This window comes from Halichoerus grypus, chromosome 9 (assembly GCF_964656455.1).
Source record: "Halichoerus grypus chromosome 9, mHalGry1.hap1.1, whole genome shotgun sequence".
Classification (NCBI taxonomy): Eukaryota; Metazoa; Chordata; class Mammalia; order Carnivora; family Phocidae; genus Halichoerus; species Halichoerus grypus.
This window is the reverse complement of record NC_135720.1, coordinates 97781044-97808559: the sequence shown is the minus strand read 5'-3', so window position 1 is coordinate 97808559 and position 27516 is coordinate 97781044. Positions and strand designations below refer to the sequence as shown.

The window sequence follows — 27516 nt, the reverse complement described above, 5'->3', positions numbered from 1 at the left end:
CCTTTCTTTAGAAAGGCTTCTCCCCCCGCTGGGTTACTTTCCCTGTAAGTGCAGAGCTTCTGGAGTTGAGGTCCCTGTCGGTAGTTGAACCATGAAGTCAGCCCCCGTGGGGCCAGTGAGGACCACAGATGCACAGACCGTGGTTCCAGGCTACGGAAGCCACCAACCACCCTCAGTCCCTAACCACACCTGAGCTTCCAGAAAAGTGCTCCAGTGTTGCGCTCTTCATCTGCAGAGAAGAACACGTGGAACTGTCCCCTTGCCTGCCCCACTTCTGCCCAGGTCAGGCATAAACTTCAGGCAATGGGACAACACATCCTTACTTTTCAAAGAAGCAGGCAGCCACGCAGAGGGAAGAAGAAATGGCATTTAAATGCACCCCACTGCCCCCCACTCCCTGGCCTTGCTTGCTGCTGTCATTCAGAGCATGCTCTGGTCTTCTTAGACGGACCCACGGTGTGGAGGGAGGCAGCTTAGGGGTTTCCACCAGTAGCTACAACAATGTCTTGACTGAAGTTATGCTTTCTACGTCAGGTCTCCCCTGAACCCCAGTGGCCGTTGGTCTGGTTGGGGCTAGAAGGACAGTGTCACAAAACATCAGAACAAAGCTAAGGGCCTCTCTGAAAGGAAAGCCCTGACAGTGGTATCTCAGGCCCAGAGCTCACTGAGCTAACCAAACAGCTGAGGCAGCAAACACTCATTTCTTCTTCCCCGTCCCTCGTGGTTGTAACCGGAGTTCACTGAACAGTCGTGGTGATGACTTCCTTACCTGCCTGAGGGGCAGTGAGCCTTGCACCTTTTCCTGGAGCCCTGGTGGTGCACTCAATCTTCCTGGGAGACACGTGTCTAATATCACATGGAATACCTGAGGAGAATTTTTTAAATTAGATAAATGGATAAAGAAAGAGAGAAAGAGAGAGAGAGAGGTCTATAGATGTAATGGCAGGACAACACAACCACACTGAAGTTGACAGGCTCCTATTCTAAGGCAATGAACTGGATGTGGGTCACATAGCAAACGTTGTCCCCCCAAATGAAGGGGGCCAGGAAAGGGAGAGCGCAGGGCAACAGGACATAGGGCAGCTTATAGTAATCAGAAAGAAAGCCAGGCAAAGCAATGCCATTCACTGAGAATGCGCCCAACAATTCAGCTGAGCGTGGGAGGATAAGCGTGACATGAGATGGTGAGGACCTTTTCCCTCATCCTTGGCATCACCAACTGGAGGAGCCTCCCACCTGGCAGAACAGAAGGTTCTAGAAGAGTCCCACAAAAGGATTAGCCAAGAGGGCATTCCAAAAGAATCTGCATACCAAATGTCTGTCTACTCCAGCTTATATAGAGGGCTAAGCAAGGAGGGTGGAAAGAGATGTTGCCTTTCAGTAGGAGTAGACCTTTGTGAAGAGGCAGCTGTATTTCCCCTTCTCTTCATTCCCAGGATGAGGACCCCTGAGGGAATTGCCCGTGAATTATGTGTGTCCGCAGAACACCCTGTTCCTGCAGGACTGCAATCCCACCTGGTCTCAACCAAACAAGTCAAATATCTTAGGACAGGATGGCATGAGTTGCAAGAGGCAAAAATTGCTTCCCCCACTCTCACCATGCTGTAAGATATACATAATCTCCTGCAGCATTTAAAACTACGAACTATTTTCAGCCATTTCAACTTAGTTACCTGCTATGGTAACCTGGGCAGGATTGTCGAAGAAGTCTCCTGTAATTGTGAGTTCTGTTCTTCCCCCAAGGCTCCCAGTTTCTGGAAACACCGATAGTATTTCTGCAAAAGAAAAAAAAAAGTAAACTTCCAAATATAGACCAGAATGTGACCCAAATAATAATATAATAATAGAAGGAAAGCTATCAATAATGTATTCCTTACTTGAACTTTTCTAAGATGAGCAACGGTTGGAAATTTTTCTAGTAATAGTCATTTAAAACACATATAAGGACTCATCTATAACTATATGAATAATACATATAGGATCGATATTTGAAAATGACTGAATGCCGTCACTCACACTATTAGCAGAAATCTCTACATACCATGATGCTTTCTTAGTTAGGCAATCTGTCACCAGAACTCAAGTACTCAATGTATAAGTCACAGAATAGTAGGTTATACATTATAGAGGAATCCCAACTTTGGAAGCACCAAGCAAGGCTTCATTCACCCTTATGAGTCTGCAGTTTGCACTAAGCAAAAGAACGCATCCCACCATCGTCTTCAGGAGCCTTGCCCTCCTCCCCATTCTGCATGCTCCTCCCCCTGTGTGCACTCACCACCTCAAACCTTCCATGCTGTCTTCCATGTGTTCTTCCATACTGTCTCCTGACTGCTTCAAAACCCCACTGTCATATGCCACATAGCCCCCAGAATGTAAGATTTTCTGGTCCTTTCTTCTCCTATGATCCAACTTTTACCATTTTAAGTTCTATTCCCTCCAGGGGAAAGAGGAGTTGTGTTCTTCAATAAACTGAAGATACAAAGAAGCTAATCGTGAATGGTCTGGAGTCTATCACGGCATTTCTTACATAATGCTCTTGCCCATGAAACAGTATAATTATGACATCCTGGGCTAGTGGTTAGAGAGAGCACATGAAAATGCACAGGGGAGGTTTAGGAGTGCAGCAAGGGTCTGGTGGAGTAGAAAGAAATTTCTAGAAATGACTCCTGAGCCAAATCTTAAAGCATGAATTAGAACTGGCCAAGTGAAGGAGAGAGAGAGAAGGGAAAGGGTGTTTAAATAAAGCAAGTGATAGTCTGAGTGTGGAGAGAGGTTGCATTTCAAGTCCATGTCAGTGTCACTGGAATATAGAGGGAAAGACGGAGCAGGAGAAGCATATGAGAAGACCAGAGTCTGGTACGTGGTACCATTTCCTGTAGAGGGTGGCCAGCAGGGGAGAGGCATCAGGTGTGTGTTTGGTGTAGGGCGTGGTGGTGGCGATGTAGAGCGAGGACCATTCAGGGGACAGATGGCAGATCGGGGCCCCTGGGAACCATTTTGGCAGGCCAGGCAAGAGATGATGGGGTTCTGAATTGAGGCAGTGGTTGTAGAGATAGAGTGGATACATCATCTTTAAGAGATCGATGGGAGGTCTAATTGCAATAAGTAATCTAAAACCGTATCAAGAAATCAATGGGAGGTAAAACCAACAGAAACTGGTAACTGAATGGATTAGAGACGAGAAAATGGAGGAAAATTGTAGATGAATCCCAAGACTCTTGCTCATCTCCCTTTTTTGACAGCTTTTGGAGTTAGGACAGACACCATTTTGTCCAGCTTGTAGATATTTAATTACAGCTCAGAAAAGCTAAACGACTTAACCAAACTCAACGAGTAATTGAATGGCAGTCCTCGGGGAGCTCTGCCAAGAGCTCTCTGTCATTGTCCACATCCCATCTCCCATAACCCCTCCTGTGCTTTGAGAAAGTTCTGGCCTGAGAGGCCTCATCCCAAGAAGACATTGGTGCTGGAAATATGAAATAGCTGTGTGATTGGAGATACCTGTCAGCCCGTGTGGCATTCAGGGTTCAATTGTGTAAGGCACACTCACAAGGAAGCTTGGGGTCAGGTGGCCAGGAAAGTGTACTGCCCATTGTATATTGCCTATGTGCATAAGATTTCAAATCGGATCTGCACTTTCTAGCATTGGGACCTTTGGTTTCTTTGCCTTTCTGGGTCTGTGTCTTCATCTGTAAAATGAGACTAGCACTGTCCGTCTCATAGCTGAATTAAATAAATATTGAGATCACATGTAAAACACTCAGCAATCCCCAGCCATGCTTCTCTCGGCCCTCACTATCACCTTCCCCTCAGGTGCTTCTTCAAATGGACTCCCAAAGAGACTAGTTACACGGGTTAAAGAAAATAAAGGCAAGGGTCAAAATTCAGCTTTTTACACAATTAGACTATCTAGAGAGTGAATGACATTTGCCCCATGACCTACAAAATTTCTTGCACTTTTGGCAAAGGTAGATCCTGCTGCCCCTGGAATGTGTTCCTCCCTCACAGACTTGTCTGCAGTGGTTTTATGATCATCGTCAAGACTCAGATCTAAGCACTCTTCTTTAGTGATCAATTTCCTACTACAGAATTGGGTTCACAATTTCATGCAAGCTTCCAATTTTCAGTATTCATTTTTTAGCACGGAGGTTTACCCATCAGATAGCAACACCATAGTTGAGCATGAATATCAGCAAGTCATAAATTGTTGGATGAATGCTCAGAAGTGGTATTAAAGTAACTGGAAGACACACTTTTGTACTTTTCAGGGCCACCTCTTTACTGTTATTTCTCAGAACATAGAATAAGGATGACCTCCTTTCTTTCAGTTTATATCCACAAACTTTGTATAGAAGCCTATGATCAAGCCTCTTTTAATATAGTAATGAAAGCTGACACTCACATAAGCAACTTCTTGTCAAAACCCAAGGGTCACCCATCATTATGGCGGGGATGGCTTCAGGTGCTCATGGTTATAGAGAAATGGTACCAGGAGAAAGGGAAGGAGGATCCAACATTGAGTGAGGTGTGAGGGAAGGAGCGAGGAGTTCAGGGAGAAGGACAATAGTACCTGAGTATGTCTGGTACAGGAACAGGTCCAGTTTAGCACTGACCAGCCATGCATTCTTGTGTACCATGGACCTTCCAAGACAAAGTTTTGTTTTAGATGAAAAAAGCATTTAAGATTGCATTTCTTAAATCGGCTGCCTAAAACGAAGATTGGGAGCCAACTTCCCCTGATCTTTAGAACAGTTTGGATACCTTTGATGAGCAGAGAACGATACCAATGGGGCAACATGTGTTTTGTGATTTAGAAAGTTTTTGATAATAATAGCTACTTCACAGAGCGTAACAAGTGTTAGGGAAAGATGAACATGAAAGGGCCTGGTAAGGAGCTGGCCTATAGTAGATACTCCAAGGATTTTAGTGTTATTCCTTCCTAAATTGGAGAGAAAGAGAGAGAGACCCTCCATACGTGGGGCTGTGAGCTTTAGGTGACGTGTCACTATCACCACAAAGGGATGAATGTCAGCTAGAGAATATGCTTGTAAGGAAAACCCCTGACAAATTATATGGCGTCAGAACATTAGGTAAGGCATGCAGAAACCATTCAGAATCATAATCCACTCTCCAAAACTCTGAAATTTGGATCCTTTCCATCTTGAAGAAGGCATTTCCTGGAATGGCACAATGCATTTCCTGGAACAATGTACTGTTTTAAATTGACAGCATTATGAGATTACTTAAGACCTAATTCCCACAATTTTGTGCCACCATCTCATTGAAACATTTACATTACCTCAAGATGAGTGTGTAGGACACAATTTTATTCACCTAAGTAAAGGAAATCAAGTAGGTACAGGGGGGTTCATTATGCTATTCTGTCCCTGTATGTCTGGAATTTTCCATTATAAAAGATTCAAAAATATAAGAAAGACAAGAAGGAGATCAATAATATAAGGTGAGGATAAATTTGCTTGCTTCCAGTTACTTACTTTCCTTTGTTAAATACTGAGAAACTAACATTCTGGGAGCCTGTAACAAAAAGAAACAGACATTAACACAGGAGTCTGCCTGTATCACGGGGACCAGGCCATTGCTACCATAAACCCTAGGACTCCAGATATCACCAAGTTACCACCCAAACCTGTAATTTCTTTAACAGTGCCCAAAATAAACACCTCTGAGACTCAGCACCATTACTGTTGACTTCCATCAATAAAAGGATAAATGCGGTAACACACAGCAGGTAAGAGCCCAGGCTTACAGTTACACTAAACTAACCAGCTGCACTGGTTACTAGCTGCAATTTTCTCACCTATTAAGTGAAAATAATTCCACCAACCTCACCAATCCACTCACTGTGACGATTAAATTAGTTTCTATTTAAGCCGTTTCAGGTAGCTTTTTAAACAGTTCTCAATACATGGTAGTTACTATTCTCATCCTTGTGAGAACCAATTCTTGAACAGTATTTTTCTGATACAGAAAAAGAAACAGATAAGACGTTCAACTTATGTTACTTCTTGAACAGACCGATGTAGTTGCCTTCCACACGGCACTGCAGAGTTCCAAGACCATGGTCTTCCTGAAGAGGATAACTAGAGCAAGAACCAAAACCTGAGGTGAGAATTACCAGACAACTCAGTTCAGAAGTTCTGACTCTTTAGCCAGGAAAGTAAAAAAAAATAAAATAAAAGGCCAGTTAGTCAGTGAAAATTGGCAGATACTGAAGGCATAATGAACTCATTGGAGCAAATATGTAGAATAGTACTAACTAGAGTTCTCATCAGTACATATGCTATCAGCCAAACACAGTGTGAGAGACAAAATTTAACTTGCTCTTAACCTTTTTTCAGACCTTTCCATTCTTTCCAAAACCTTTACAACAAGGACAGCAAACTCTTATCAAGAAAAAAAAAACCTACTAAGTGTGAACCCCCCTACGAACTGGGATAAGATATTTATAAATGGCATATCTGATAAAGGGTTAGTATCCAAAATCTATAAAGAAGTTATCAAACTCAACATCCAAAAAAACAAATAATCCAGTTAAGAAATGGGCAGAAGACATGAATAGACATTTTTCCAAAGAAGACATCCAGATGGCCAAGAGACACATGAAAAGATGTTCAACATCACATATCATCAGGGAAATACAAATCAAAACCACGATGAGATACCACCTCACACCTGTCAGAATGGTTAAAATTAACAACACAGGAAACAACAGATGTTGGTGAGGAAGCAGAGAAAGGAGAACCCTCTTACACTGTTGGTGGGAATGCAAACTGGTGCAGCCACTCCGGAAAACAGTATGGGGGTTCCTCAAAAAGTTGAAAATAGAGCTACCCTATGATCCAGTAATTTCACTACTAGGGATTTACCCAAAGGATACAAAAATAGTGATTCAAAGGGGCACCTGCATCCCAGTGTTTATAGCAGCATTATCAACAGTAGCCGAACTATGGAAAGAGCCCAAATGTCCATTGATTGATGAATGAATAAAGAAGATGTGGTGTGTGTGTGTGTGTGTGTGTGTGTATATATATGGAATACATACCCAATGGAATATTATTCAGCCATAAAAAAGAATGAAATCTTGCCATTTGCAACAATGTGGATGGAACTGGAGGGTATTATGCTAAGTGAAATAAGTCAGTCAGAGAAAGACAAATACCATATGATCTCACTCATATGTGGAATTTAAGAAACAAACAGATGAACATAGGGGAAGGGGAAAAAAAGAGAAGGAAGCAAGCCATAAGAGACTCTTAACTATAGAACAAACTGAGGGTTGATGCAGGGAGGTGGGTGGAGAATGGGCTAAATGGGTGATGAGTTTTAAGGAGGGCACTTGTGTTGAGTACTGGGTGTTATAGGTAAGTGATGAATCATGAAATTCTCCTCCCAAAACCAGTATTACGCTATATGTTAACTAACTAGAATTTAAATAAAAATTTTGGGAAAAAAATTGTCAACCCACAAAAGAAGGATCCTGAGCAAACAAACTGAAGACACCAGGAAGAAACTACATTATGGAGTCTGGCTCTACAACATGCCAGTCCTATAAAACTAAGCTATAGAGTATAATTCTTGTGATGGCCTCAAGAGAAGGTTAAATCTACTAATCCTGAGTGAAGTGAAAATCCAGCAAAATGTTGGTTAGCTAAACTGTAAGCATGTAGACACTCATTTTAAAAATTTATTGTAATACATAAACAAATTTTAGTTGTTTTAGTTGTTTTTTTTTTCCTTCCTTTGGCTGGTCATTATAGTGGAGTGGTTAAGAGCATGAACTTGGAACCTGGCTAGTCAGCCCAGATACTCATTCCAGCTCTACCACTTTCTCTTTTCAAGACCTTGGGCAAGTTACTGGACCCATCCGTGCCTCAGTTTCCTCATCTATAAAGTGAAACTAATAACCATTTGTCCTCACAAGGATATTGGGTAACTTAAATGTAAAAGTGTTAGAGCAGGGCCTGGCCTAGAATGAGCACTTAGTATTAGCTATTTGTTTTCAAGAAAGTTTTCAGAATCCACTTCAATTTGCATTTTGAATCAATTACCATGTATTTTCCAGTAAGTCTAAAAATAAGGCAGTCAGCAGTTATGGGTGATCTATATGAAAAAATAGATGGTGTGTGTGTGTGTGAGAGAGAGAGAGAGAGAGAGAGAAACCCTCATGGAAGAACCTAAAAGCATGTATGTAGACAGGAAAGACACTCACCGGCTTCCTGTCTGCCTGTTTACAAGAGAGCAGGCTGTGACCCATTTGTCTCCTTGAGCTTCCAAGATCAATGGGCTGGATAAAAAATGGGGGGGGGGAAGACATAAGACAATAGCGTAAGGCTCCCAGTAAACATTCCTGGCAAAACTCATAGGAAACATTGTTCTGAGCATTCTCCTCTGGATTTATGGGGCATTCTGCAGGTGGCCAAAGCCTGTCCCCTGAGGAGATGTTGAATCAATTCTCAGCCTGCAGGTAGGAGCGCATAGCACTATTTCATGGTCCACATTTTCACACAGCAGAAGGAGCATTTCCCTTTTCCCCCAAATCTTCATCATGTCCACATTGGCTCTATTGGGTCTACACAGAACCACTGTGGAGTTTATGCCTTTGTTCCCCCTTTCAAATGCTGTATCCCAGACCCAGGCTGACATGGTACCAAGCAGTGAATGTGACATATTATTAAGGATGCACTTGGGGCTTCTAGCCTCCACAGAAAGAGTCATTTCCTTTCAAGACAAATTAACCATGACTTAATGCCAGAGATGTAGATCCTTAGAGTAGCCAGATCATGTCCTCTTCAACTAGGGCAGAATCACAGAGAGGGAACAGAACAGAGGAGGATACCCCATCCTCTCTAGGAGTACGAGCAAAATTAGACACAGTATATAGAATCTGCTCAGCTATAGTAAGACTAGATTCCCTCTACCTCATCAATCCTCACAGTAACTACTTCAGAGGTTGCATAATCAGGTGCTTAGGGCTTCCGCCAAAGACGACAACTTCACCACTTTCCCTCTGGTTCTCCTCTTTCCCTAGCATGCATGATTTAATAGTAACACTTTCTGTTTCAAGAGTCTCTGGTGAAGAAAGTCATGTTGGCAATCCCAATCATTCCCACAAAACAGTAAAACTCAGCGGCTCTCAGTGCCTTCTCCCGCATCTTCCTCCCATCACACTAACATAATTTCTAAATGCACAAACGCATACCAACCAAACAGGGAAGTTATAATGGTCTTTTGGGTTCACACATCATTTTATAAAAAATTTATTTCAGCCTGAGAAACAAGGTGGAGAAGGGTAAGAATCGAAAAAGAAAACCCACAGATGCAATTACAGCACGATTCACGCTGAGCCCAGAGTGACTAGTTGTCAGTAAATAAATGGACCAACTTAATTGACCAGTTGCAGTTACATTAACAAAGTTTGCTGAAGCCCAGCTCACCAGGGACCATAAACTGCAAAGAGGAAAACAGCAATTCTGTGCCAACTGCTTACAATTTATTGCTATCGGGGAAGCTGGTCTCAGGAAGCAACCCAGCATATTTGTAACTAGCTGAACACCGAAACACACACTTACCTATCAATGTACTCAGCATCAAAATCAAAGGTTTCTGATCTTCCAGTGATAATCCAGCCGTACACATGTATTAGTTTTCCTGTTTTAAGGAGATTTTTTAAAAATTTAATAGACTTAGCTCCAACTATAAATTATAAACTATTTCTTTTTGGTTTCATCTATTTAATATGGCCAAACTGGTCATGAGTCAGAATATCAATGCTTTTTCACAAACTGTACAACAGGAAAGGAGCCCCAAGTATGATCCGGTGATCAATACTACACATTGGAAAGGCTAAAATAACCAGTTATTGCAATCACAGGCTTAATCATCTATGTATGGAGCACAGCAGTAATAACAGGTCTTCCTCACAGTCCCATGAGGCTTTCAGGAGGAAGGGGCCGGTTTCCACACGCTGCCTCGTTCTATCCCCTTGGCTGTGTGTAGACCATCCACCTAACGTGGGATTTAAGGACCACGTGCCTTGGGGTGCTCCGCATTTCATGAGACTTTCCTCTGGACACTTGCTAATATGGACAACCCAGGAGGTGCCTATCCCAAGACCTGGATGGGTATTCGGGATATTAAACTTTTTTCCATATCTCAAAGTACAAAAGATAAATGTCAAGGATGACCCACATGGATGGGAACTAAGAAAGGAGGGGACGAGATGAAATAGAACAGAGTTATGGCTTAAAAGATGGGCAATGGCACATCCCATTCATTGAACCAATATGTTTGTGTTCACAGATAGGGCAAATTGGGGATCTGCAGACAGTCGGTGTCTGCCTTGCCCCCTGACAAACGGATGACTTCTACTGCTGAGCTCCTCTATGTGACTCACAGGGATTTCCACTGGGTGGCAAGCATTTCCTTAATACTCCCCTCTTTTGGTTCAAGTTCAAGAGGAAGTGCGGGCATCAGCTATCCCCTCTCAGCAACTCTCAGTCCTGCCCCTACCCGCTCTGCTCACAAGAGGTGAGAAAGGAATCTGATGCAACTCTTTCTCAAAAAGAGTTTGGGGGCCCCTCCCAGATGCCACATGAGCTGCTTTGTTCCATCGTTTAAAACACCTAAACTCCCCTCTGCGGAACTACACGAGGCAAAGTTTTAAGCAAACGCACCACAGTGAGGTGATGTAGTTAAAGTTCACCAGACATCCCCACGACCTGGAAATGTGTGCCTGCCAAATAATTAGAGAATTTAACCATCCGTGCTGTAACCTTGTAGCATCACAAACAACATTAAGAGATGAGAGAGGTTGGGGCGCCTGGGTGGCTCAGTTGGTTAAGCGACTGCCTTCGGCTCAGGTCATGATCCTGGAGTCCCGGGATCGAGTCCCGCATCGGGCTCCCTGCTCGGCAGGGAGTCTGCTTCTCCCTCTGACCCTCCTCCCTCTCATGCTCTCTGTCTCTCATTCTCTCTCTCAAATAAATAAATAAAATCTTTAAAAAAAAAAAAAAAAAAAAAGAGATGAGAGAGGTTTTGGCTAATAAGTAAAACCTCAAAGATGGAAAAGAAAAGAGCGCCTATGGGGCTCGTGAGGTCACTGAATGCAGAGGATTTGGGATCTCTTCACGGCCACATTCAAAGTCACGAAAGAACATTACCAAGAAGTCGTTCCCTTCACACTATGCTTGTGTAGTATTAATCCGAGATGCTTTCAGATGCGGTCATTGGAGGACTGGCAGTGAAACCCTGGGAACCTTCCAGGAAATATGAGAGCCACTGTACAGTGAATGGGTAGAAAGGGAGGGAACCTAATGCCTTAGACAAAGGTCACAGACATGAAGAAAGCCTCGAGTCCGCAGTTCTCCACTCCTATTAACAACTGGCAAAATAATTTCCCTTCATTTTAATAGAGCTAAATTATTGATTTCCTGGCTTTGGTGGGCATGATTTCAAGCTCTGATGGGCATAATTTTAAAAATTGGTAACAAGTTATAGAAATTGGGAATTCTGAGTTTTTGTCTTGTTCCTAAACAAAGAAGCCCAACGGAGGCTGAGAAATGGCTGAGCCTGCCCACGGCGCCAGGCAATTCTGTGTCACAGTGGAGGGCTGTTAACCACAGACAGAAATTCAACTACTAATGGAACGTCATCGCTCCTGTCCCCACCACCTCCCCCATCTCCCTGGCTGCCACCCTGGGCAGGCTTCCCAAATGAAATGAGAGTAATTGTCTGGAAAGTGATTTCAAAGATGCCGCCGCGTGATCCTGCCTGGAGGGACCACTCCACTCCAACCAGGCCAGCCACCAGTCATTCCCCCAGAAGGTGGAGGAGACAGGGTGCAGCACTCATACTTGGTGGGAGAAACGGGCCTGACAGATCTGGGTGAGCCAACATCCCATTTCACACCTCTGATGGCAGGCTCCTTCCTCATCCCTCACCCTGTGGACTTCTGCCATCGAAACAAGAGCTTTCTAACACCAAAACAGCAGGGACCCAAATGTCTGCATGTGATTCTCACACCACATCTCTTTTTAATAAAATATGATCATGCCTTGATTATTCAGACAAATGGAAAGAAACAGATCTCTGAATAACCTGCATTAATAAAATCATGCCAGATTCATATTCTTCAGGATATCTTTAAATACATGCATACATAATCTGTGTCTATACACACACGCATACACACACACAAGCACAAACACTTTTCAGCAACTCAGATACTCATTTCGACATTCTTTAGTCGTCAAGCCATTCAAAACTCTATCAGTTTATGCATTTAGACACAACTACATATAAACATTTAGCAACTTGTATTCCCATAATTACACCATCTGGAAACCCTAAACAAAGGAAAAATCTGAAATAGACAGAGGAATTTGGAATTTGCCAAGAATCAGACAGCGAATTATATATAATCCTAGCTGTGCTTACTACTTAGTTGTAAGGCAGGCTTAGCAATTCTTGAATCTATTTCTTAGCTGCAATCCTTTCTTTTATGTATATCTCTCTCTTCTTTCTCTCTCTTCTTCTCTTCTAGCCCCTGGCCTTTGCATGTGTGTGTCCTCTAACTCATAAACAAGCCCCCAGGGTAAGTATCAGGGTTGCTGGCCTTCCATATAGTATGCAACACCACCACTCAACACAGAACAAAACGTTGGATATACCAGCCCACTCTGGATTCTGCCTGTCTGGGTTCAAATCCCAGCTGCACACTCACTAGTTGACTCTAAGCAAGCTGCTTAACCTTTTAGTATCTCATTTCCTCATCTGCAAATGAGAATAATAGTCCCTATGTCATCAGGTTCTTGTGAGGATCTAACAAGATAATACACGCCAAAAGCTTAGAACAGAGCCTGGCTCACAGAAAGGTTCCAAAAAGGTTTGCTATGAGATGTGGATGATTATAAAGTTAGGAGCAATGATGATTTCTAGTTCCTCCATTCTCTGGCAGTACCTGGTTTGATTTTGCTGGCCTCTTTCTCTTTTCTTGTTTGGATTCTTTTGTTATCAGTGAAGTAACAGAGCAAAAGTGCCCAGAGGTGAAACCAAACCCGGTTAAAATTAAACCAAAAGTTGACACTTATTTTTAAAACAGCATCAGAGAAGAAGCTCAATGCTCCTATTTATAGAGAGCACCCACCTGGATAGAAGAGTTTGCAATAGCTTTGGCAAAGGGATCCATAATTATTCCTGTTTTAATAGGAGATTCCTTACCTGGAGCTCCACTTGGTGGTGTAACTTGGTAAACAATGGGTGTCTGCCCCCTGGAAAACTGTTCAGGAAAGGTCATCACAAGGGAGCATTTCATTAGCATATCACAACCACAAACAAGAAGCAAAAGTCATTCTTCATTGAATATTAGTCTAAGGTGGTAAATGGTTACATTTCCTCAAATCAACTAACATCTATTTCTTTTTATCCCCATAATCTATCTGTGAAGCAGAGGTGACGGATATTACTATAGTTCTTCCATTTGAGAGGTAAAGGAATTTTTTCAAGGTCCCAGAGCTCTCTGCCCTGCACCATATTGTCCAAACTTTGGCAAGTTTCTTTCTACCTGTCCACCTGCCATACCCAGGAACACATTTTACCAGAAAGAAAGGTAGGTAGGCCAGGCTTGAGAATTCCATTATGTAACTTGGTATCTTGTAATCTTGAAGGATTTTTTAATTTTTCTAGACAATAATTCACTTTCTTAAATTGAAAGGATTGCAACTTAACTTATTATCACCCAACACGTAAACAGGAATTAGCAAGCTAAAAAAATTGGAAGTTGGGTAGACACACAAGTGAGGTGTTTGTTGGGAAAGTGGACGGTGCCTATTGGGAGAAAAATGATGCAAATGATTCAAGGAATGGGAAGGAAACTTATTCTTTGAGAAGGAGGAAGCAGCACTGATGGGAGAGGGGAAAGCCTGGTCATGGCGCTCCAAATCATCTTTCTATGCCCCCTCCCCACAAAGCCCATTCTCTGTTAATTATAAGCTCCAAAGAGGCAGGGATGATGCCGGACTCAGTCACGGTCATATCTTTGTGACTAGCCTGGGATAGAGAAGACATTCAAATCTTTGTGAATGAATAGAGTGGCCCCCTGTGAGATCATTGATGTGGTGCTTGTAAGTAAAAGAGAGAAAAAGACAACTCCAGGAATTCCATCTCACCTATAGGCATCTGGGTTAACCCAAGATTAGTGCACTTCATGGCCAGGGCCAGTGTGAAAAGAGGAGCAGAAGGATGGACTGACCAGGCCAAAGTTTGACCCATGAGCTAATGACACTCAGGAAGAGACCTGGTCTCCCCCTCCGGCCGCCCTCACCCCCAACCCCCTCTAGATGCCCAGACTGCCTTCATTCCCCATAAACTACACTGCTTCCCACTTGCAAATCCAATGACAGCAGATCGTTTAGCTTGGTCTGCTTCCAGCATTCCAGGAGTCCACCTTCCCAGGGAGAATATCACCAAAGAATAACTCCATTGTTCATCCACAGCCCGAAGCAGAGGGGAGAGCCAACAACATTTCAACAAAGCTGGCGGTGGCCTGGCAAGTGTGGGTTTTAGGCATTGATCCACATGGCTGTACAACCTGCCATCAAGGCCAGTTTCCTCCTTTCTAAGGGAGAGGTTTAGAGAACAGGTCACAGGAAGTATGCACAAGCAGGAGGTCAAGGTGAGACTGTAGTGACCTCACTGACTGGGAGCAGCTCTGATCTCACCAAAAGATAAGGATTAATGCAATTCCACACACACCTGCCAAACTTGCACTCCCTACCCTGGCCTCCCAGCTTCCTCCCGCACCCAGGCCTTCACCTCCCACTGGGGCGCCTTTCATACCACTGTCATTTCCATTGGAAGTATATCCTAGGAGCCTCAGGAGGCAGAGCAGCCTTACTACTCCCTCTCATAGACGTTAGAAACTGAGGCAAAAGAACAATCGAGTCCAAACCAAATAAGGAAACATGGCTCTGGATTTCCAGCTTGCAGCGTCAGCTCTAGCGCTCAGTCTGTGAGCCGTCCACCCCAAGCGTGGGGGCAGTAGAGTGACTCCTTGATCACTCCTTCCCGTTCCTTGGCATGCTGGGGCGGCTCAGAGTTCAACCTCAGAAAGAGTCTTCCCTGTGATTCCCTCTGAGCTGACACCACATGAAAATGGTACATTTCTAAGGAAAACAGGCCCCGCTCACCCAGCAAGCTAGAGACAGGACAAAGTGAAAAATTAATGAGCTTCCAAATCAAGCTTCCCGCCTGCGGATCCCTGAGCGCCAGCGAGGTCAGGGGCGGCAAGAAGGGGGAGAGGAAAAGCGGCGGATTAGGAGAGTGAAGCCACAGCCCCCAGCTGCTTGATAAACCTTCTGTGAGTTGTTCAAACTTGTCAGCGCCCGCAGCCGGCTCTTTGAAGTGGACTGCGAGATGGAATTAATTTTTAATACTCACGGTTCCCCCAGTCCCAGTCCCAAAACAAAGAGACACACCGTGTTTTATTTAGCTTGGAATGCCTCTCATTAACTGCGTCCCCTGGTGATTATTCATCAACTCGCCAAGCTAAGCCGAAGCACTCAAGGACTTGTTTTCTTTAATGTGCAATTTTAGGAAGTGCTTCTCCTCTCTCCCCTTGCTCTCCTTTCCAGTCTTTAATAAGTAGGAACACTACTATCTGGGGTGAAAGGAACATCAAAACCAAAAACAGCACGGTGATCAGGGAGGGTGCTTGGCCATCCGTCTTCTGTTACATTCACAGAGACAGTGGAGAGGTGGGGGTGCGGGGCTTAATAAGAAAGAGTGATCTTTTTTTTTTCTTTCTACTGCATATGTACAGAAGCAAAATTCCAGAAAACAAGACTCTCTGGGAGTGAGAAACAAGTTGTTAAATGTGAACTGACAGCAAATTCCAAATTTGTCAATGAATTGCCTGTATAAAATGTAGATCGTAACAGGGATGAATTTAGGGGATGAAGTCTTGTTCTAAAGGAGCATTAATTAATGACAAAGACTTTTATGAACAACTCTTCAGCGGAGGCACCCTGTGGGAAGGACAACCATGACAAAGAGCTCTGTCAAAACTCAGCCTTTTATGAAAAGTCTAGGGCCTACCCTTTCAGAGATTAGTGGAAAACTAACCCGAAATGGACAATAGGCTGAACCAAACACAGAATTAAGACCAAGTATACATATTGCTTCTCCAACATAAGTTAGGCATTAACTCATAAACTCTCTGCTTCCGTTTAGCTCTGCACTTGGAGAATGCCACCAGCAAATGCCCTTTCAATCTAGGATTAGAAAGAGAAGCAGAAATCACACGAAGCAGAGGGCAAGGTAGAACCTGGGTCTCTGAGTCCCTTCCCCCCTACTAAGACTTAGGAGAATTGCAGCTGTGAAATGAAACACTGACCAATGATAATCTTTGCAGCTCCTCATGGGCTTAAGTTTAGATGAAGATTTAGAATCCAATGCTGGGGGACTCCTGGGTGGCTCAGTCAGTTAAGCGTTTGCCTTTGGCTCAGATCATGATCCCAGGGTCCTGGGATCAAGTCCCGTATTGAGCTCCTTGCTCAGCAGGGAGTCTGCGTCTCCCCCTCCCTCAGCATCTCCCCCTGCTTGTGCTCTCTCTCTCTCTCTCTGTGACATATAAATAAATAAAATTTTTAAAAAAATAGAATCCAATGCAGGTTCAAGTCTTAGTTCTTTTAGACTCCACATGTAAGTGAAATCATACAGTATTGGTCTTTCTCTGACTTATTTCCCTTAGCACAAGACCCTCTCATTCCATCCATGTTGTCACAAATGATAAGATTTATTCTTTTTTATAGCTGAGTAACATTCCATTGTGTATATATAACCCCTCTTCTTTGTCCATTCATCCACTGATGGACACTTGGACTGCTGCCATATTGTGGCTATTATAAATAATAAACATAGGGGAGCATATATCTTGACAAATTGGTGTTTTAGTTTTCATCACATAAATATCCAGAAGTGAAATTGCTGGATCATGTTTCTATTTTCAATTTTTTTGAGGAACCTCCTTACTGTTTTCCATAGTGGCTGCACCAATTTACATTCCCTCCAGGAAAGGGAATATAGTTAATAACACTGTAATAACTCTGTGTGATGACAGATGGCAACCTAGACTTATTCATGGGGATCACTTTGTAATGTATAAAAATATCAAATCACTATGATATACACCTGAAACTAATAGGACATCATATGTCAATAATTAAACTAATTTAAAAAAATCCTAGTTCTGCCATTTAGTACCTGGATGACATAGGCAAAATTATTGATGAGATGGGCACATTATTTCATCTCCCTGAGCCTCAAGTCACTCATCTGTAAAACCAGGATAATAAATAGTTGCCCCTTAAAATTGTTGTGAACATCAAATTAATGTATATAAAGCACAGAACCTGACATACAAGGGCTCCATACTTAACTTTCATTGGTATCGTCTCAGACACCTCACAACTACCACCCACCCTTCTTCTTACCCTGGCAAAGCAGACTCCGGCTGACTTATAACTTGCTTCTTGATAGCACAAGCCTATCCTCAGATGAGGCAAAGACACATTCCTCCATCCTTAGAACCCACCTTGAACGTACAGTTGTTTCGTGGTCCAGGACTCGGGCTGCCCACCACCTGTCCCCCAGAGTGCACTTCCAGGTAATACAGACCCTCGTGTGCTTCAGACAGCAGAGATCTGAGGGCAGAAAGTGGAAATCCTTGTGAACCAAAAACTGTGAACTACCAAAGCCAGAAGCCCCACGTGACCACTCCAAATTTCCTCCGGCACCTGTGAAACAGAGCTAACCAAGGATTCCTAGGTTTCACTTTACACCGTCTAGATCCACTCACCCACTAGACTTTAAAGATTGGATCCTTCAGCAACATGTTATAATTGTTTTACTGAAGGTCCTTAAAATTAAAAAAAAAAAAATTCTGTCTTGTTCCTCAGAATTGTAGGTTCATAGGACTTCAAGACGTGGAAGGGACATTGATAGATAATCTAATCCTAGTTTCCATTAAAAAAAAATTTTTTTTGGTGGTTCCTGTAATGCCTGGGTGGCTCAGTCGGTTAAGCATCTGCCTTCAGCCCAGATCATGATCCCAGGGTCCTGGGATCGAGTCCCACATCGGGCTCCTTACTCAGTGGGGAACCTGCTTCTCCCTCTGCCTGCCGCTCCCCCTGCTTGTGCTCTCTCTCTCTTTCTCTCTCTCTCTCTGACAAATGAATAAATAAAAAATCTTTTAAAAAATTTTTTGACAGTTCCAAATAGATTAAGAAACTTATGTCTGCAAACACCACAGGTCAAGAGCAAAGTAGGGCTTGAATCCTAGGCTCTCTCTGATAAAAGGCATTGATTTCACATGTTGCCAAAAAAATTCTTGACTTCATAATATTCAAGCAGTCCATAAACACTTCATATATCCATCAGGAGAGTCCTAGACCCCCTCTCCTCTTTTCACAAATATCACAGTGATTTCTTCCCCTCTTTGATGCTGCCATTCCTGTTCATTTTTGTAAGAGAGGGAATATGATGAATAAGGAGCTAGAATTAAGAAGTGCCTCCCCTCCAAGAGTTTCTCACCAAACTTTTCAGCATGACTTTAAGTATTTAAATCTGCACCATCCAGTGTGTAACCATTAGCCATATGTGGTTACTGGGCACTTGAAATGTGGCTAGTCACAAATACAATATGCTATAAGTGTAAAATCTCAGTGGACTTTGAAGACTTGGTGTGCAAAAAATATATAAAGCATATCATTAATAATCTATATATTGATTACATATGAAATAATATTCTGGATATGTTGAGTTAAATAAAAATTATTAAAATAATTTCACTTGTTTCATTTGACTTTTTAATGTAGCTACTAGAAAATTTTAAATTACATTTGTGGCTCACCTAAGGTTTGGATTAGACAGTGCTGATCTAGATGCTACAATGTCAATCCTGGTGAAAGCAGGTATGTCTTTAGGATAATGAATATGACAGTATTTAATTGATGATAAAATGTGCATTTTTTCACATTTGGGGGTTAATTGAACTTGATATTCATCTTCCAGCCAATGAGTACCTGTAAGAGGATAGTGTTTCTTTTCCTCTAAAAAAGATTATATAAAATCAGTGGTGCATCTGAAAATCATTAGCATGTTGGGATTGAGGAGATAGAACATATAAAACTTCAGAGTTTTGATCTATTTCATGGCAAGTTCTTGCAGGAACTCTATACCCATACCTACCATAAAATGTAAGGAAGACGTACAACTCAGTTTTAAAACAATTAGCAGCAGGGCTGAAAGAAAGTTCAGTTCAAGAGACGTCTATGGGGCAACATCTACTCACAAGGCATTGTGCTAAGTACCATAAGGACTACAAAGGTGGTATTAACACACCCCTTGTCCTCAAGGCACTTCATTCTAGGATGAATCTGCAAGGGAACAACTGACCTAAGTGTCATGAGAAACACAGGGCTGAGGAAACAGGGCCACTGCGGCTACACGTGCCATGCCTGTGTGTAAATTACAAAAGGTGCTCCTTCCTCAAAGCTGTGACCACCACCACCTGGATGTCAGCCCCTATCTGCCTCCCTTTCAAAGAAGGGCAAGATTACACTCAGCTGTACGTTCAGGGAAGAGGTGACATTTGCAGGTTAGATTTCAGTAGGCAGAGACGGAAAAAAGGGGGACTTCCTGAAGGAGAGAACAGAAAACAAAAGGAAATGACAATGTTGTTGTTGTTGTTGTTTCTCTTAAGCAATGATCCACTTTCACGGGGCATCTCAAAGACATGAGTAGGGAAAGAACGAACTCGTAGAAACTTCGTAAGACGACAAAAACTTGAGTAAAACAGCAGATGACCTGGAATCCTGTACAAATCACACCAAAAAGGAAATACGCTGAGGACTAAAGCAAATTTCCTAACGGGTTTGGGGTTTAGGCACAATCATTCCAATTATGCCTATTTCAGAAGATGAGTTCTTTAGATGGCTAATGGCACCATTTATTGAAATCTTAATAGCGATAGAGCTCCTTGCAAACAACAATAAGAAAACACAGCTGGAAACACAATCCAACCCCTCCTTATAAATGTCTCAAGTTTCTCAAAATTCTTCCCTGTATTTTCATCCTCCCTTAAGCCCCAGAGCCCTGATAGGGAACTTTTCAGAAGCGTATTCACACAGAACATTTTTAAAGCTATAGCTGATAACTGCAGTCATAGAGGGAGTTGCTCTAATTTGCCACCCCAAAACTACCGAGATAAGCAAAGCACTCGCCCTGTCTGATCTTCTCCTTCCCAGACAGGTGTACCTGGTCCTGCACATGACCGCCGGCAAATCCAAGAAGACGGGAGAGACGTCACAAGGGATGCTCGGCAGGACAGGCGCAGCCGCATTCACCAGGTAGATCTCCAGCTGAGAGCCACTGGTGGGATAAAGGAGCTCCGACTCCCAACCTAAACACAAGGGAGAGGGGAATCTCGGGCTGAGCAGAGTTGTTGTAATCCACACAGGAGAATATAAAAACACAGCCACATAGGGGCAAGGTGATAAGCTGAGCTTGCCTGAGGATTAAATGACTACTCTTCATTTCCAAACGCATTTATGACTGCGGTGTAAACGGATAGTCTCATTTATGAGTTTATAAGAAGAATTTTCCTCTCTTCAGGTCCATCCACTGAAATCCAGGACTTTCTCAGCCCTAAGCTAAACCGTGGTTTAGAAGTTCCCACATATAGAATCATGTGCAAGGAAGATAACTAAGATTCTGGGCAACACAATGCTAAGGACTATCTACACGCTACCGAATCGTGTCATTTAGGGTTTCTAGGGTCCCATCCCACAGGTTGGGATAAGAAAGCGGACGTGGGCATATGAGGGTGTCGTGTGCCCTACTTCTGTGACACCAAGTGAGCATCTGGAAGCACAGAGGTCAGTGTCAGTGGGTCCAACAGCCCTCAGGCCCTCTTTTACACCTGTCCTTAGCCAAGGGAGAGCCAAAGACTCATATTATTTAGGATTCTTAACACCAATAAATAAGAAACTGACATTTGGTAAGACCCAAACCTACCATCAAAAATGACCGTGATCCACGTTCCCCCTGCAAGACTACCTTCTTCAGGTTCAACATGGAAACTCAGGGACGGCACTGTCAGTAAGTAAGAAAAACACTGGGTTTAAAGCTCAGATTCAATACATCTGCTTCCCTAATGTTATAAAAACAAAAGATAGCATTCCTCAGAATCACCAGAAGGGCTGGACAAAGCACAGATTGCTGGGCCCCAGCCCTGGAGTTTCTGACTCAGTAGGTGCAGGGTAAGGCCCAGGAATTTACAGTTCTGACCTGGTGCTGCTCGTGCTGCCGGTTTGGGGATCACACCTTCAAAACTTTCATTTTAAGGACAGTTCTGGCTCATCCTCTTATTTTGGACATCCAAAAACCCACAGTTCACCAGAACAATCCTGAATTTCTACTTCCTTTGGGAAGGACTTCAAGGACACATTTGGTTCCTAATTAAACAGAATATCTCTTCTCTCTTTCCCACCCTTTAATTAGGTAGTCATAATTTAGTTGTAAAGTCACCCCTTATTACTTGTAATTCCACTTCCCCAGAGGAGAGGAGAAACTTCTAGAAGCTGTCCCTATTTCAATCATCCTGCTCAGTATACCATCTTCTGATTTCCTCCTTTTGAATATATGATCAGAATGACTCCCCAGATGGATACAAAATTCTGTAGATTTTTTTGCCTTGCCTGCTGAGAGAGAGGCTGAAGCATGGATCACTGCTGGAATTTCCTTGAAAAAAAAAAACAATATAGACTACACATGCTAGGCTAGATTGGGTTCTCCCATCAATACCATTGGCTGAGCATAATAATCAAATCCTTATCTTTGAAGACACCTCTCGACATGCCTTAGCCGAGGCAAAGCCAATTCAAGGAGCCATCAAAAATCGGTCAGCTCCTCAGTGAGATCATAGATAGGGAAAGTGTTATCTACAGAACACTTTTCATTTCCTGTGTCAGAAAAGATAAAGGATAATCCAGGCCATGCTAACTCTGGTTAACCCAGACCTTCCATGTACATTTACAAAGGGGGCATAATGCACAACCAAGCGTGGTGGGCAATCATTCACATCAACACAATTATTCACGGCAGGCCCAGCCAGACCAGCCCATGCTTACCCTTCAAAAGAGTACTAGATACTTCTACCTAAAGAAGGGCCAAAACTAATGCCATCAAAAGATACCAAGGAGGGGCGCCTGGGTGGCTCAGTCGTTAAGCGTCTGCCTTCGGCTGAGGTCATGATCCCCGGGTCCTGGGATCGGGCCCCGCATCAGGCTCCCTGCTCAGCAGGAAGCCTGCTTCTCCCTCTCCCACTCCCCCTGCTTGTGTTCCCTCTCTCGCTGTCTCTCTCTCTCTCTGTCAAATAAATAAATAAAATCTTTAAAAAAAAAAAAAGATACCGAGGATAATCAAATTCACAAAGAAAATTAGAGACGTGATTTGAGAAACAAAGAGTTTGATACAAGCAGTCATTAACCTCTAAGACGAGATAAGCTATTCCCTTCGGGAAGACAAAGCAGTAAAATCTAAAAAGAATTACATCATATGGCTCAAAAAGGAACTATAAAAAGAAGGTTATAAGTTATTATTAGAAGCTCAAGACTATTAACAGCAACCTCCATTGGCCATTAAAAAAGTATATATTCGGGGGGTGGGAGGGATGGGGTGGCTGGGTGATAGACATTGGGGAGGGTATGTGCTATGGTGAGTGCTGTGAATTGTGCAAGACTGTTAAATCACAGATCTGTACCTCTGAAACAAATAATACATTATATGTTAAAAAAAAAAAAGAAGAAGAAGAAGAAGAAGATAGCAGGAGGGGAAGAATGAAGGGGGGGAAATCGGAGGGGGAGACGAACCATGAGAGACGATGGACTCTGAAAAACAAACTGAGGGTTCTAGAGGGGAGGGGGGTGGGAGGATGGGTTAGCCTGGTGATGGGTATTAAAGAGGGCACGTTCTGCATGGAGCACTGGGTGTTATACGCAAACAATGAATCATGGAACACTACATCTAAAACTAATGATGTAACGTGTGGTGATTAACATAACAATAAAAAATAAATAAATAAATAAAATTTAAAATTTTTTAAAAAGTATATATTCATAACTAATACATAGCCTCAACTACTAAACAGGAAAAAGTAATCTCTAAGCAGTGAAAATTTAAACCCAGAGTACATACTTCAAGACTTTCCCCCAAATAATATTTTAAGTATCGATAAACTAGTTCTCAAGGTAACTTGTTGTGTTCTATCTATAATCCCTTCAGAACACATCCTACTCACCTGCCAGAAGTAGTATTTCCATCCTCATCAGAGAGATCAGCCAGACAGTCATCCTGTCCACTTAAATCAATCCTCTCAAAATTTTCAATTTTGCGGGAGCAGTGTAGTTTTCGTGCTATATAAAAAAAAAAATGAAAAATTACCATCATTTTTGCTCACATACTATTACTTGACTGTGCCAAAACTTGGAAAATTAAGGAAGTGATACCAACACGGCCCTAGAGTCTTCAAAGGGACCCACCATCCTCCCAAGCTCAAGAGAAAAGGATAATCTAAGAATCTTGTGTAAAATCATCACTATCCGACCCCTTCCCCCTCTCCCACCAACTTATTTTATGCATGTTTAAGCTGGGTAAATAAGAACAGCCTCTTTCATTAACTCATTATTGAACAAAAGCTTAATTTAAAAAATAATAAATTCTAGATCTCAAGATACTAGTTAATAGTGGTTGTAGGGTGGGGGGTAGGGGGAGGTTGTTTTGTTTTGTTTTGTTTATAGAAGAGTCTCAGTCCTCCAGGAAACCAATCAACACAAAAGAGTAAAAAGTTTAACAAAGCAAATGTTAAGTATGGTACAGTGTTAAAAAAAAAAATGGTACTAATGGGAATTTGGGGGTAAACTGTCATGTCCTCACAGCAGAGGAGAAAGGGAGGAAAGAAACAGGAAGAAAAAGCTGGACCCTCCAAACTGTACCCCAGGATGCCAGGGTCTCTCTACCCCATTCCTGTGGAATGCTGGCCCAGTCCACCAGGCCTAGCTTCCCTAAACCCTGCCTTTATTTTGCCATTGTTCTGCTTAATGCTTTTAATTCAATGCAAAACCGCCATCATTCATAAAATGATAAGAATACCTCTCAGTGGGGCTCCTAGGTGGCTCTGCCCGTTAAGCAGCCCACTCCTGATTTCGGCCTAGGTCACATCTCAGGGTGGTGGGATTGAGGCCCCCATCGGGCTCTGCGCTCAGCAGGGAGTCCACTTGAGATTCTCTCTCTCCCTCTGCTCTTCCCCCGGTTTGCACTTGCTTCTCTTTCTCTCTCTCTCTCTAAAATAAGTAAATAAAATATGTTTCTAAAAAAAGAAGAATACTTCTCAGGATCTTTATCAGCATTAACTGAGGTGATATATACAAAGAAATTAACACAGGGCCTGGCACATCCCCAGGCATGTTAGTTTTTCTTTCAAAGGCTCTCTATTTCCAATGCAAAGCCCTGTCTCTGATTTCTCCGTTGGCCACGATCTGGGACCCTACCTTTCCAAGTTTCCCTGCATGGCTTTCCAAAGCGAACCCTGCACTGCACCAGATGGTTCTCCCCATCACCTCGCAGACAATCCTTTGTCAGGTCAGCCCCTTCCTTGGCTCCTGGGGCTGCCTTCTGTACTCCCCAAAGTCTCTCATGGCCTAATGAAATCCTGGCCTTACTTCCCTTCCTGGCACTACTCAGGAGCTACCTCCTCCACAGAATCTGTCCCCTGTGTTCGTCTGCTGCCCCCCTACCCGGAGGGTAAGGAGAGACGGAGGAAAGAGGCAGACAGACCTCTCCGGACTGGAAGGCGGCAGGTTCAACAAGCAAGGAAACGTACATACAGGCTCATCTTGGGCACCCTCAGGACGAGTAGATCTCCGCACCTGCCTGCCTGAATCTTCAACGCTTATATAGAGGCCTCAGTGGGGTTCAAACCATACCAGGCAGGGAGTCTCAGCACCACATTGTTCTCTCAAGGCCGCGTCCTTGAAAACGGTCGCCACTGTGGGAAAGGAGGGCGGGGTGTACATTTCAAGGACGGGGGAGGAGTGAGGAGCCTCTGATTGCCCGACTGCCCGGGTCAGCTTTCTGGTCAACTGGAGGTCACGTCCTCTCCATGACCCCTCCTCCCAACATGCCACCCCTCCTAACCAGTGTTTACAATCTCACGTGCCCCCTCTTCTGCAATGTGCCCTGAACAGTCAGCAAGGGCTTCCGCCAGCATCGAGGTGGCTCATTTGGCGGCTATCCGGCTGCACTTAGAGGCAGATTCCACAGCAACACCATAGCACGTGCAAGAGAAAACACAGACTAAGATCATGATCCCCAAAATAAGTAACAATTTTTTCCATCAAGAGCCCCATGACCCAAACCATTCATTTACTAAGTCCCCTAGCATCGTGGTCGAATGGCTCAGGGCATTCACTTGTGTCTTTGTGATTTAATTAGCAGACTCTCACAGGTATGAACAAACAACACTCTGGAGAATGGCATAGGTACCTCTTCCTGAGGCAACAATAATGTCCAAAGCCATCCTATTTTGGAGGATAGTTTTTCTCATTAGAGACATTTCGGTGTTCAGTAAGGACAGACTTTGCCAGCTATCATTTAAGTCTTGCTGTGTGAATGTAGTGAGGGTTTCTATGTGTTTTATGATGTCCTCCAGGCCAATGGAGGGACAAAGACGGTGGCCAAATTATAGTACCAGTGGAAAACAGAACATGCTCACCTGGCCTTGAGGAGAGGGAAGTTGGCAGCTTTAGGAACTTGACCGGGTTGTGCATACCGTACATGTTGGCTGGGGAGGTAGATGAGAGGAGATGAATGCCAGACCAGGACCTTCACCTTCTCCCTCTTTCAATGGTGCATGTTCCATTCCAAGCATAGTGTGTTTGGACAAGTCCAGCTTGCCACAGAACAACTGGATCCCAGAGGAGACTGAGTAGTTCCCATTTACCAGGGATGCGAAGTAATTCACCCTTTCCAGTAGGACATCTCATTGTAACTGCCGTAGATAATGCCTTTCCCAGGTATGATGGGGTTTGGTGTTCTCAGCAGCATCGCACCTTGAGCCACATGAGAAATGGGGCAATGGCTGTTTTCCATGACTTCCATATCTTTGCCATTTGGGGTGTCTCAGTAGGGGTCCCCAGTCTGGTATATGGGGCAAAGGGTCCTACTGATTTTTCATTCAAATGTATTAAAGCCTGGGATAGTATTTTAGCCCAGCCAGCCAAATGACTTTGCTTATTAGTAATTTAATCTGCTGCTTTAATATTACATTTTTCCTTTCTACCAATCCTGCTGCTTATAGGTTATAAGGGAGAAGGACCCTCCACTCGATGTCATGTTCTTTTGCCCAGTCTTGTATATCACGACCTTTGAAATGTGACCTCCTATCACTGTCTATTCAATAAGGGTATCTGTACATGGTACTTAGCTTCTCTAATTCCCTAATGGTAGCAACCTGGTTGTGCTGTGACAGGGGATAGCTTGGGTTAAGCCAGATACAGTGCCCATATAAAACAAGGCATATTTAGAACCCACACTCAGAGGGAAGGGACCATTAAAATCAATCCCTGACTAGTTGGAAACTCCAATTGATGGTCCCAGACTCCTTTAGTAGTTGCCTTGGATATTATTTAGAACAAACAGGACATGCTGTTACTGCATTAACCAAGTCACTGTATTTCAGGGGCAATATGGAACCTTGGCAACATGCCGTCTTATGTGAGTGCTATGGTGACCTCTCTTCATATGTACCCGATCTGCTTTATCTACTGATGGATCAGTGGCTAGCGCATGTGCTGGGCTAGGGCATCAGCTTCCTGATTGCCATGGGGGTCAGTGCCTTACTATCTGCGATGTGGAAGACAGTGAGGACTCTTTCAGGCTCTGGCAGATGGACCCAAATGTCTTTCTGCATATCCCGACCCCTCAAGGGCTTATTCATGATCATCCATCCCTTGGCTTCCCATTATATAAGCCATGGGGGTTCCTCTCTTTGTAAAGTCCAACTGTCAGTGCAAAGGGTTAACAGGCAGGATGCCTAAGTGATCACCAGCCAAACCAGTGAGCTCAGCCCAAGGGCCGCTGAGGTTCCTTCGGGCTTGCATCCCCATGGTGCCAGGGTTGGGCTGGACGGTAGCTCCAGTCCCTACAGGAGGGTTGCCCTGCCCAGACCCATCTCTATACCAGGCATCAGCAGGGATTTCCCCCGTTTCCTCTCTCCAGGCTGCCGGGGCTTCAGGGGCTGCTGTAGGAAAAGGGCTGAGAGCATCTGGAGCATCTACATACTCCACATGGCCTCACAACACCTGCATTTTTGAGACGGTGGGCGGCTTCTCTGTTGTAAACGGGCACGCCACTTAGTCAAAGTGGGGGTTTGACCTC

At 43.6% G+C, this 27516-nt stretch overlaps 1 protein-coding gene across 1 annotated transcript in view; it reads right to left on the bottom strand.

Annotated features, from left to right (window-relative positions):
• The window catches only part of PKHD1 (PKHD1 ciliary IPT domain containing fibrocystin/polyductin), a 443829-nt gene extending 420397 nt beyond the window's left edge, over positions 1-23432 (bottom strand). Inside the window, exons 1-12 of the mRNA XM_078054411.1 lie at positions 23381-23432; positions 21097-21174; positions 20338-20482; positions 17615-17723; positions 13243-13300; positions 9594-9672; positions 8234-8308; positions 6040-6104; positions 5499-5538; positions 4574-4644; positions 1674-1775; positions 770-865 (exon numbers count right to left, since the gene is read on the bottom strand). Of these exons, the coding sequence (XP_077910537.1) occupies positions 770-865; positions 1674-1775; positions 4574-4644; positions 5499-5538; positions 6040-6104; positions 8234-8308; positions 9594-9672; positions 13243-13300; positions 17615-17723; positions 20338-20482; positions 21097-21174; positions 23381-23432 (970 nt within the window). The remainder of the gene's footprint in view (positions 1-769; positions 866-1673; positions 1776-4573; positions 4645-5498; positions 5539-6039; positions 6105-8233; positions 8309-9593; positions 9673-13242; positions 13301-17614; positions 17724-20337; positions 20483-21096; positions 21175-23380) is intronic.
• Between the last annotated feature and the right edge of the window lie 4084 nt (positions 23433-27516).